Source organism: Pecten maximus, chromosome 9 (assembly GCF_902652985.1).
Source record: "Pecten maximus chromosome 9, xPecMax1.1, whole genome shotgun sequence".
In the NCBI taxonomy this organism is placed as follows: Eukaryota; Metazoa; Mollusca; class Bivalvia; order Pectinida; family Pectinidae; genus Pecten; species Pecten maximus.
The window spans coordinates 42973944-42987386 of record NC_047023.1 but is presented as its reverse complement, the minus strand read 5'-3'; the positions used below and the strand labels follow the sequence as shown (position 1 = coordinate 42987386).

Sequence of the window (13443 nt, the reverse complement as noted above, 5' to 3'; positions counted from 1 at the left end):
AGATACAGTGTTAGTACGTCCTAGATGTAGTGTTAGTACGTCCTAGAGATAGTGTTAATACGTCCTAGATACAGTGTTAATACGTCCTAGATACAGTGTTAGTACGTCCTAGAGATAGTGTTAGTACGTCCTTAATATAGTGTTAGTACGTCCTAGATATAGTGTTAGTACGTCCTAGAGATAGTGTTAGTACGTCCTAGATACAGTGTTAGTACGTCCTAGAGATAGTGTTAGTACGTCCTAGAGATAGTGTTAGTACGTCCTAGATATAGTGTTAGTACGTCCTAGATATAGTGTAAGTACGTCCTAGATATAGTGTTAGTACGTCCTAGAGATAGTGTTAGTACGTCCTAGATATAGTGTTAGTACGTCCTAGATTTAGTGTTAGTACGTCCTAGATATAGTGTTAGTACGTCCTAGAGATAGTGTTAGTACGTCCTAGAGATAGTGTTAGTACGTCCTAGATATAGTGTTAGTACGCCCCAGATATAGTGTTAGTACGTCCTAGAGATAGTGTTAGTACGTCCTAGAGATAGTGTTAGTACGTCCTAGATGTAGTGTTAGTACGTCCTAGAGATAGTGTTAGTACGTCCTAGAGATAGTGTTAGTTCGTCCTAAATATAGTGTTAGTACGTCCTAGATATAGTGTTAGTACGTCCTAGAGATAGTGCTAGTACGTCCTAAACATAGTGTTAGTACGTCCTCGATATAGTGTTAGTACGTCCTAGAGATAGTCTTAGTACGTCCTAGAGATAGATAATCAGTCATGACCAGCCATGTCGATTTCTATATTTGTAGACTATTCCAAATTGCAATTTTTCTCTACGTACGAATTGTAAAACTATAAAGATTGTTTATTTACAATAATTGAAGTACAAGTTATTCAACTGAATCACTCTTATTAGCTCAGATGGGAGTGCGCGAGAAGGGCTAATTGTGGGAGGAAACCGACGTATTTCCACGTGCGGTCGAACAATTACCACTGAGCCGCACGAGGATTTGATTGGAGGGAATGAATGAATTGATATCGGTAGGGAGTGAACACTGGTATTAAGAATTTGGGGAGTGGCAGATGGAAGTGGTCAAATGCTTAAAAAATAAAGATATTCAGACAGCGTCACAACAATTATGGTAATTTATCAAGATTTGCACGTGCAGATTAGGGGGCCCAATGTGATAATGTACGCGAGAAGCACGCGCATTAGATAACCTTTATCGTTTGAGAAGACGTATATTTTTGTGTTATCGTGACAACATGCTCACTTCTCGAGACTTTGTATGATAAGGCGGAAGCTTGGTAATCGAAAACGAGGTCATCATTTTCTGTTGTGCCGTTAATTATACGGGAAGAGAAAGGTAAAAACAATCTCCGCCTGATTTCTCTACATAACTCGACTTAATTTAGAGTTTTAGTGATTGTGTATTTCCCCTTGTTTTTCTTATATGTAAAAAACGGCATGCTTGTCTGACAGAATTTCGAAATAAAAGATGATTGTGGTCAAGCCCATTATAAAAATGAATTGGGATTTCCATACAAATTAAAGTAAATGTTCACTCTTGCAGTATTTTCAATTCTTGGTAACAGCCCGAGGTCATGATGGTAAGCACCTTTTAACAACTAGATGATCACCTGTGTTATATAAGTCTGTAAAATGTGCTGTATAGCTGACCAGCTTTATAGGGCTAAGGAAACCCAATGTAAAAATGGAGGACGTGACTCCCCTGGGGTCGGAGGACAGGACTCAATAGGGATAATAGGGATTGATCTTTAAAATCGCTACGGGTCCTGAATGACTGGATGAATTTTAAATTCACTTTTGGTATCGCCGGCATGCACAAAATATAAAATCGTGCCTCGACCTCATATTGTAGAATATTGCGGACATAGTGCATTTTAATGTACAGGAGTTCGGTAATCGATGTCCATGTCATTTTAATGTACAGGAGTTCGGTAATCGATGTCCATGTCATTCTATGGTACATGTAACTGTGATGTGGTATTTCTGGAGTTAGGAACCTGCGAGGCCATGCCAAGAAACGACTACTATTATAGTACTCTGTGTAAAATAGGATTTGGGTACTATTTGGGTCAAGAATATGTCCATGGGTCATATTGCCACTGACGGACGCTTAGATAGTGCCGTCGGGCAGAAATGTTATGCAAGGAAACGTAGCATGACCCACACAAGGGTTGATGATATCTACAACTGACTAGACGGTCATGACCCCACACAAGGGCTGATGATATAGACAACTGACTAGCCGGTCATGACGCCACACAAGGTCTGATGATATCTACAACTGACTAGCCGGCCATGACCCCACACAAGGGCTGATGATATAGACAACTAACTAGCCGGCCATGACCCCACACAAGGGCTGATGATATCTACAACTGACTAGCCAGTCATGACCCCACACAAGGGCTGATGATATAGACAACTGACAAGCCGGCCATGACCCCACACAAGGGCTGATGATATAGACAACTGACAAGCCGGCCATGACCCCACACAAGGGCTGATGATATAGACAACTGACTAGCCGGCCATGACCCCACACAAGGGCTGATGATATAGACAACTGACTAGCCGGTCATGACGCCACACAATGACTGATGATATCTACAACTGACTAGCCAGTCATGACCCCACACAAGGGCTGATGATATAGACAACTGACTAGCCGGCCATGACCCCACACAAGGGCTGATGATATAGACAACTGACTAGCCAGTCATGACCCCACACAAGGGCTGATGATATAGACAACTGACTAGCCGGTCATGACCCCACACAAGGGCTGATGATATCTACAACTGACTAGCCGGCCATGACCCCACACAAGGGCTGATGATATAGACAACTGACTAGCCGGTCATGACCCCACACAAGGGCTGATGATATCTACAACTGACTAGCCGGTCATGACCCCACACAAGGACTGATGATATAGACAACTGACAAGCCGGTCATGACCCCACACAAGGGCTGATGATATCTACAACTGACTAGCCGGTCATGACCCCACACAAGGGCTGATGATATAGACAACTGACTAGCCAGTCATGACCCCACACAAGGGTTGATGATATAGACAACTGACTAGCCAGTCATGACCCCACACAAGGGCTGATGATATAGACAACTGACTAGCCGGCCATGACCCCACACAAGGGCTGATGATATAGACAACTGACTAGCCAGTCATGACCCCACACAAGGGCTGATGATATAGACAACTGACTAGCCGGTCATGACCCCACACAAGGGCTGATGATATCTACAACTGACTAGCCGGCCATGACCCCACACAAGGGCTGATGATATAGACAACTGACTAGCCGGTCATGACCCCACACAAGGGCTGATGATATCTACAACTGACTAGCCGGTCATGACCCCACACAAGGACTGATGATATAGACAACTGACTAGCCGGTCATGACCCCACACAAGGGCTGATGATATCTACAACTGACTAGCCGGTCATGACCCCACACAAGGGCTGATGATATAGACAACTGACTAGCCAGTCATGACCCCACACAAGGGTTGATGATATAGACAACTGACTAGCCAGTCATGACCCCACACAAGGACTGATGATATCTACAACTGACTAGCCAGTCATGACCCCACACAAGGGTTGATGATATAGACAACTGACTAGCCAGTCATGACCCCACACAAGGACTGATGATATCTACAACTGACTAGCCGGTCATGACCCCACACAAGGGCTGATGATATTTACAAATGACTAGCCGGTCATGACCCCACACAAGGGCTGATTATATAGACAACTGACTAGCCGGTCATGACCCCACACAAGGGCTGATTATATCTACAACTGACTAGCCGGTCATGGCCCCACATAAGGGTTGATGATATAGACAACTGACTAGCCGGCCATGACCCCACACAAGGGCTGATGATATCTACAACTGACTAGCCGGCCATGACCCCACACAAGGGCTGATGATATCAATAACTGACTAGTCAGTCATGGCCCCACACAAGGGTTGATGATATCTACAACTGACTAGCCGGTCATGACCCCACACAAGGGTTGATGATATCAACAACTGACTAGCCGGTCATGACCCCACACAAGGGCTGATGATATCTACAAATGACTAGCCGGTCATGACCCCACACAAGGGCTGATGATATCTACAACTGACTAGCCGGTCATGACCCCACACAAGGGTTGATGATATAGACAACTGACTAGCCGGTCATGACCCCACACAAGGGTTAGGGTTAGGGTTGATGATATCTACAACTGACTAGCCAGTCATGACCCCTAACGAGGGTTGATGATATAGACAACTGACTAGCCAGTCATGACCCCACACAAGGGCTGATGATATCAACAACTGACTAGCCGGTCATGACCCCACACAAGGGTTGATGATATAGACAACTGACTAGCCGGTCATGACCCCACACAAGGGCTGATTATATCTACAACTGACTAGCCGGTCATGACCCCACACAAGGGCTGATGATATAGACAACTGACTAGCCAGTCATGACCCCACACAAAGGCTGATGATATCTACAACTGACTAGCCGGTCATGACCCCACACAAGGGCTGATGGTATAGACAACTGACTAGCCGGTCATGACGCCACACAAGGTCTGATGATATCTACAACTGACTAGCCGGTCATGACCCTACACAAGGGCTGATGATATAGACAACTGACTAGCCGGTCATGACCCCACACAAGGGTTGATGATATAGACAACTGACTAGCCGGTCATGACCCCACACAAGGGCTGATTATATCTACAACTGACTAGCCGGTCATGACCCCACACAAGGGCTGATGATATAGGCAACTGACTAGCCAGTCATGACCCCACACAAAGGCTGATGATATAGACAACTGACTAGCCGGTCATGACCCCACACAAGGGCTGATGATATCTACAACTGACTAGCCGGTCATGACCCCACACAAGGGCTGATGATATAGACAACTGACTAGCCGGTCATGACGCCACACAAGGTCTGATGATATCTACAACTGACTAGCCGGTCATGACCCTACACAAGGGCTGATGATATAGACAACTGACTAGCCGGTCATGACCCTACACAAGGGCTGATGATATAGACAACTGACTAGCCGGTCATGACGCCACACAAGGTCTGATGATATCTACAACTGACTAGCCGGTCATGACCCTACACAAGGGCTGATGATATAGACAACTGACTAGCCGGTCATGACCCCACACAAGGGCTGATGATATCTACAACTGACTAGCCGGTCATGACCCACACAAGGGCTGATGATATCTACAACTGACTAGCCGGTCATGACCCCTAACGAGGGCTGATGATATCTACAACTGACTAGACGGTCATGACCCCACACAAGGGTTGATGATATAGACAACTGACTAGCCGGTCATGACCCACACAAGGGCTGATGATATCTACAACTGACTAGCCGGTCATGACCCCTAACGAGGGCTGATGATATCTACAACTGACTAGACGGTCATGACCCCACACAAGGGCTGATGATATAGACAACTGACTAGCCGGTCATGACGCCACACAAGGTCTGATGATATCTACAACTGACTAGCCGGTCATGACCCTACACAAGGGCTGATGATATAGACAACTGACTAGCCGGTCATGACCCTACACAAGGGCTGATGATATAGACAACTGACTAGCCGGTCATGACGCCACACAAGGTCTGATGATATCTACAACTGACTAGCCGGTCATGACCCTACACAAGGGCTGATGATATAGACAACTGACTAGCCGGTCATGACCCCACACAAGGGCTGATGATATCTACAACTGACTAGCCGGTCATGACCCACACAAGGGCTGATGATATCTACAACTGACTAGCCGGTCATGACCCCTAACGAGGGCTGATGATATCTACAACTGACTAGACGGTCATGACCCCACACAAGGGTTGATGATATGAATAACTGACTAGCCGGTCCTCTAGCCGGTCGAAAGCCGAGCTGAACGTAAAGTCTCCTACAGGGGAGATAACCCACAACAGTTATTGTTGGGCTAACAATCAAAAGATTAAGAAGGAAACGGTAGTGAGAAAGTGGGAAGGGAGGTGATATAATTCAGGGTACAGCAGATGTATTCATCACATTCGTGGCTGTAAACGGAGTAGGGAAAGGGGGGGGGGGGTAATCTCAAATCCCCCTTCCACCCCCCCCCCCACCCCCCCCCCCCCCCCCCCCCCCCCCCCCCCCCCCCCCCCCCCCCCCCCCCCACCCCCCACCCCACCCCACCCCCCCAAAAGTCTCGCATGCTTTGGATAGTAGCCGGTCAATTACCAGTCACATCATATTGTACAGAAGTGTATTGTGTATCCGCCGTAATGTATGTCCGGTTGTCTCAATAAAACACGGATCTCTCCTGTCATCACTGGTATACATTATAATCCTCCTCTGACACAACACAGATGGACCTAAGATTACCCCCCTCCCCGCCCAACACTATCCCCTCTCCAATTCCACTATTACTAACACTGACCAAACTGATCTATTACAGACGCTTCTCCAGGTTTATCGAGAAAGAATATGCTTACGTGGAACGTGGAAACTCTACTTGTAGGTAATGATACCTATTCATTCAAGTGAAAACAAATGTTTACAAAAATACACGATTCTTCTTTTTATCGGATGCAAATTAAGCAATAACGTGCAATACACGCGCTCACAAAATGAGAAGAAGGTTTTTTTTATAAGTGAGTATTGTATAATCTGAACTACCTATCGTGGTTCCAATTATATAAAGTGTATGCCAAAAGAAAAGATGTATGTATATAATGAAAAACTTGTGGATTGGTGGCGAGCCCGCTAGGTCTTCAGTGGACCAGTGAGCGTGTACTTGTACGCTCTGTGAATAGGTCCGCCAAACTCTAAGCGGAAGCTGTTTATATACTTATGTCGTCTGCTTCAGTGAATTTCAAAGGCAATTTTTGTGAGGGGATGAATAACTTGGATTTACTTAAGTTTGAACAGTGAAACTTTATGAGGTATTGACAGCGTGTTTGTTTAACTTCACGTCTTCATTTTCTCTATCTTTACAGTTGGTGTAGCTATTGTCAGGAGGCGTTTCTTTGTCCAGTTTTATTGTCGTAAGTTAATGGTGGATTTGTCGAGGAGGAATATCTTACTTCTGCTGAGTTCTGTCACATACAGTGTCCGATTCACATGGTCTGTACGTCCGCTGAAACGGACACAAGACAGGAGAAAAAACACTGGAATATAATGACGAAAATGTTTGTTGTTTTTCTATAAGTTGTGATATACAGACATGCTTAAAATAGTGGAAAGACTAATAGCCCAGATGGAAGAGTATGTGGGCAGGAATGAAATGCTTGGACATAGCTAATTGCATTCCTGGAATTCCATTCTGTGAGAAAAGAATGCAATTTATATAAGCATTATCTTATAAACAACAGGAGACCCATTACTGATAGAGGAATACGGAGATTTCCCCCAGTGTGTATCTTTGTGTGTCTATAAAAAGGAAATTACTTTATATACAGGTAGAGACAAAGTGCAACTCAGTAAACCTTCCGTTAATGAGGAAGATTCGGATATAATAACAGATATCAAAGTTTTAATTATGAACAAATATTTTATCAGCTCCGACTAGAGATATTACCGCTCTCTGGACACATTACTACTCCTCATGGATTTGGATCCCGTTCCTAGGAATACAACTGATTAATACATCAATGACGCTCGCCATACATACATGTCTATACATACTGCTGGTAAGTAAATAACATTTGTTTACTTATTTGTTGATTGTTTTGCTTCCCAACAGCTATATTTGATAACTTTGTATATTTTACATGTATTCGCGCGTCACGCCACAAACCTAATTTACCTTTGACATGTTATCGATTGGGCTTGTTTCGATACTGTATGTTTGTATGTAAGTAACCGTGGACGCTTACGTAAGGTGTTGATTCCCAACAGGTGCGTAAATAATACAACAGCTAACAAGTTTATATTATGCACGGAGACATCTGCTACCTGTGAAGTTATGTCCGGAATGTGACGTCCTCCGCTCCAGGTATACACTTGATACCGGTAGCATGTGCAGTGCATAATTTATAGACTTTCTTACAATGGGGACGTTTACATACATATAACTATGGAAGACGATACCATGTAATGAAATTAGATCTCACACCTTGGGACAAGTATTTGTGTATTCAAATTGTTAAGGACCATCGAGGTAGGAGTGAATATTTATTAATCACATAAACGTCCTGTTATCCAATGAATACGCCCATTTAATGTTTTTGCATAAACTACTAGTGTACTATACACTAGACCGTTTTTCATTGGTCAGAAAAGTCAAAAGTCACTAGACCGTTTTTCATTGGTCAGAAAAGTCAAATGTCGATTGTGACGTCATAATATTGACACTGACGTGATAGACGAAATGTGAATGATATTTTTTCAGTTATGTGATAAAAAGTATCTAAATTTGTTATCGTTTTATGTGAGATTTTATTAAACTCATTCAGATTCCATATAAAGTATGGTCTAACCGATCTTCAGCAGTGTTATTACATCCATGTTAATCGCGAGACATTTGTAAAATAGTGTGACGTAATACATACATTTGACGTCACCTTATTATTGTTGACGTCATACATATATTGTCACGGCAGTGAAAAAATATACTGTCCGAATAAGAATTGCCTGTCTTATGTATGACATATTTGATTAAAAGAATCTTACATTCGTGTCAATGAAATTGCAATCGACTTAACATTACGCTACATAGGCACTTATGTTGAATTATAATTTTATTAGATATCAGGAACTAAATGAACACGGGTTGTACATGTATGTGAAATATTTGCGTGGACAATTCAGGAGCTAAAATACATGGACATGTATAAGGTGGTCCTTAGCAGCCTGGCCCTAGCTTATTTTCGTTAAATATGGCATCCAACGTTAATTCTAAGGAGTCGGGGAAGAAAATGAAAAAAAAAACAAACGAAATAGGTGTCCTTATGACTTTGGCAGCGAGCTAGGCGAAAATGGCATATTAGGTATTAAATAGCTTTCTGAATATCTGGCATTGCAGTCTGAGTTTATATCAGACTGACTTTTACGATTTATCAATGTTTTGTAAGCTGAGGGAAAATTCCTTTCGGAATGGAGGAATGTATCTTGTACGATTACCTAAATTATCTTGAATTTGAAACCGCAGACTTTTGTGTTGCGTCTTTACAAAATCTAGGCCAACCCATTGAATTCCCGGGAGACGTTTAACACTACACCATAAATTGAATTTAAACTCTGAAAGGATTTATATAGGATTAGATAGAATGAGTTTATCTAATTCATAACTCTTAACGATAAATTAAAACTGTTTTGACACGAAATATCCTGACCGTGACAATGTCATGCTGTTTGTGTATATCGCCGTCCCAATCGGTATATAAATATATTGTATAAGTTAGTATCCAAACCAGACAGATCTCTAGACAAACCTTAGTCCCGATACTTTATTGAGTTAAACACCTATTTTCTTGGTTGATTTGTTGCTTATTTGCCCTACTTTACGTTCATGGCTGATTGGTTGATCTGTTTACACGTGTTTGATTGATTGACTCTACTCCAGTATTGACTCTTGTCGGGATCATCATGGCGGTTACATACTGCAATACAAACACACCCGATGCATTCGGCGACAAAATAGCTCGCGTGCATTACAGAGACGCAAAGCATATATATGATTTAAAATTGTATATTATTTAAAACTAGGTGGACAAGGCCGAAAACTACCCTAAACTCCATTAATTCGGATGTTCCTTTCTCCGACAAGCAGTCTGAAATCGGATTCCTATGTAACTATTTTGATAGTGATGTCGAGAACGTGACTTCCTTTTTATCCAGGACTGTGATTTTGAGTCTCAATGAGAAAACGACATCACTGTTGGGTCATGGACGGGACACAAACACCCATCAACATGTTTATACCGTCGGCACGTGTGCCAGCAATGTTTTCCAGAAACGAGTCCTTTATTGCAAACAAGTTAAGCTCCGTGAATTTAAAACGAATTGCAATTAAAGCACTTATATACAACACACCACTAATTAAGTACATGTAATAGAAATAGCTTCTCACATACACAAAAATTAAAAAAAAAATATCGCTTAATTACAACGTCAGCTAACATTTTTCAATCATTGAAGTTAATATTTCATACCAACAGAAACGTGAAGCTGTACGAGATGTCTGACAAATTTTTTTTTAAAATCCAACTGGATATCAATTTCTAAAGTTAGCTAATTGAACATTTCATCACTGCTTTTTACATATATACGACACCTTAAAGTATTTAAAGACAGCTGCAAGGCTTTTTTCCGGGCCTTTGGCTGGGCCGTTCCGATAATAGGCTCTAATCCCCATTGAAATTATTCATACTTAAGCTAAGTTCTAGATATTCGTAGCTTACTACTTGAAATTTCTTTACGGTTGAATATTTTCCCTAGAAATTAAGACAAAAAAGACCAATCTTAAACGAATGGGTAAAAGCGGAAGTTCTTGTGATAACGCGACATCGGCTCTACAGCACAGGACTCGGGTGTTTTATTGGTTCATAGTTCAGATGTATTGTATCGTGTTGAAGACAAATATAGGACAGAACATCCACTCCATATACTAGTGGTCTTGTGTCCCACTGTATAGATATATATAGAACAGAACATCCACTCCAGATACCAGTGTTTTTGTGCCCACTGTACAGATATATATAGGACAGAACATCCACTACAGATACCAGTGTTTTTGTGCCCACTGTACAGATATATATAGGGCAGAACATCCACTACAGATACCAGTGTTTTTTGTGCCCACTGTACAGATATATATAGGACAGAACACCAACTACAGATACCAGTATTTTTATGCCCACTGTATAGATATATATAGGACAGAACATCCACTACAGATACCAGTGTTTTTATGCCCACTGTATAGATATATATAGGACAGAACACCAACTACAGATACCAGTGTTTTTATGCCCACTGTACAGATATATATAGGGCAGAACATCCACTACAGATACCAGTGTTTTTATGCCCACTGTATAGATATATATAGGACAGAACATCCACTACAGATACCAGTGTTTTTATGCCCACTGTATAGATATATATAGGACAGAACACCAACTACAGATACCAGTGTTTTTATGCCCACTGTACAGATATATATAGGACAGAACATCCACTACAGATACCAGTGTTTTTATGCCCACTGTATAGATATATATAGGACAGAACACCAACTACAGATACCAGTGTTTTTATGCCCACTGTACAGATATATATAGGGCAGAACATCCACTACAGATACCAGTGTTTTTATGCCCACTGTATAGATATATATAGGACAGAACACCAACTACAGATACCAGTATTTTTGTGCCCACTGTACAGATATATATAGGACAGAACATCCACTCCAGATACTAGTTTGTGTGCCCACTGTATAGATATATATAGGACAGAACATCCACTCCAGATACTAGTTTGTGTGCCCACTGTATAGATATATCTAGGACAGAACATCCACTACAGATACCAGTGTTTTGTGTCCACTGTATAGATATATATAGGACAGAACATCCACTACAGATACCAGTGTTTTTTGTGCCCACTGTATAGATGTATAAAGGGCAGAACATCCACTACAGATACCAGTGTTTTTTGTGCCCACTGTATAGATATATATAGGACAGAACATCCACTACAGATACCAGTGTTTTTGTACCCACTGCATAGATATATATAGGGCAGAACATCCACTCCAGATACCAGTGTTTTTGTGCCCACTGTACAGATATATATAGGACAGAACATCCACTACAGATACCAGTGTTTTTGTGCCCACTGTACAGATATATATAGGGCAGAACATCCACTACAGATACCAGTGTTTTTATGCCCACTGTATAGATATATATAGGACAGAACACCAACTACAGATACCAGTGTTTTATGCCCACTGTATAGATATATATAGGACAGAACATCCACTACAGATACCAGTGTTTTTGTGCCCACTGTACAGATATATATAGGGCAGAACATCCACTACAGATACCAGTGTTTTTATGCCCACTGTATAGATATATATAGGACAGAACATCCACTCCAGATACCAGTGTTTTATGCCCACTGTATAGATATATATAGGGCAGAACATCCACTACAGATATCAGTGTTTTTTATGCCCGCTGTATAGATATATATAGGACAGAACATCCACTCCAGATACAAGTGTTTTCGTGCCCACTGTACAGATATATATAGGACAGAACATCCACTCCAGATACCAGTGTTTTTGTGCCCCCTGTATAGATAGATACCAGTGTTTTGTGCCCCCTGTATAGATAGATACCAGTATTTTTGTGCCCATGTATAGATAGATACCAGTATTTTTGTGCCCCTGTATAGATAGATACCAGTATTTTTTGTTCCCACTGTATAGATAGATACCAGTATTTTTTGTTCCCACTGTACAGGTATGATATTTCATGTCAAATGAATGTCTAAACATAAACATGTTATGGTATTTTGACACATTAATAGGTATGGTTTCTTTTACTCATTCTGGAATATTGCCACAATAATTAAACTTCAGAACGCAAATACACCTGTCCATTTCAGAAGTACAACACAAGGAACATTTTACATTGCCTTTCTCTACAATGTCTGCAAACAGTGTTGGCCAAGACAAGGCCAACTTTTGGCACATCAATACATCAAACTTATTATATTTAACTTTGATATAATGATCGTTCGGCCGTGACCTCATACTCGAGAGCGTTTTCATGCTTTAGAACCCTGGTGTGTTGGTAGACGTGGGTTCGAGTCCTCACGTGACTTCGACAGACTTATAAGCAGGATATTTCAGTTAAATGTTTATCTCGAAACCATCTTTTATCAATAAATCGTCTCAAGTCCACTTATATTAAACACACAAAAGTTAGAAATATTCCTTCGGGATGCCTCTCAAATACACATTAACAGTAAACAATGTTTTCGGGACGTCTCATTATTGTTCTTGGTCACTAAGGGCGATGACAGGGGCCGGCAGTGAATTGCATAAGAGGTAATAAACACTGCAAGGACACAATCAGACTTACCTTTGGACAGCAGGACTTTATTTTGAAACTCATAGCTCAAAAGTATATTGTGTACACCCACGTAGCCCGGCATCGATTTGCGCAGAAAGCCTTACTCTTCAAATCCATATACCTTTCGATCATGGGGCTACATTTTTTGTACGTTGACAGCGATAATCCAGCTTGCAGTTCTGAGAATCTCGATATACACCGTAGCGTGGCTAGACCAAGAAACCATTAACACAACCCGAGACATCTA

General features: G+C 41.7%; 1 protein-coding gene across 1 annotated transcript in view; it reads left to right on the top strand.

Moving 5' to 3' along the window:
* Positions 1 to 6883: 6883 nt before the first annotated feature.
* Positions 6884 to 13443, top strand: part of LOC117334758 (ADAMTS-like protein 1) — a 45318-nt gene continuing 38758 nt past the window's right edge. The window contains exon 1 of the mRNA XM_033894554.1: positions 6884 to 7793. Coding sequence (XP_033750445.1) covers positions 7755 to 7793 — 39 coding nt within the window. The 5' untranslated portion in view covers positions 6884 to 7754. The remainder of the gene's footprint in view (positions 7794 to 13443) is intronic.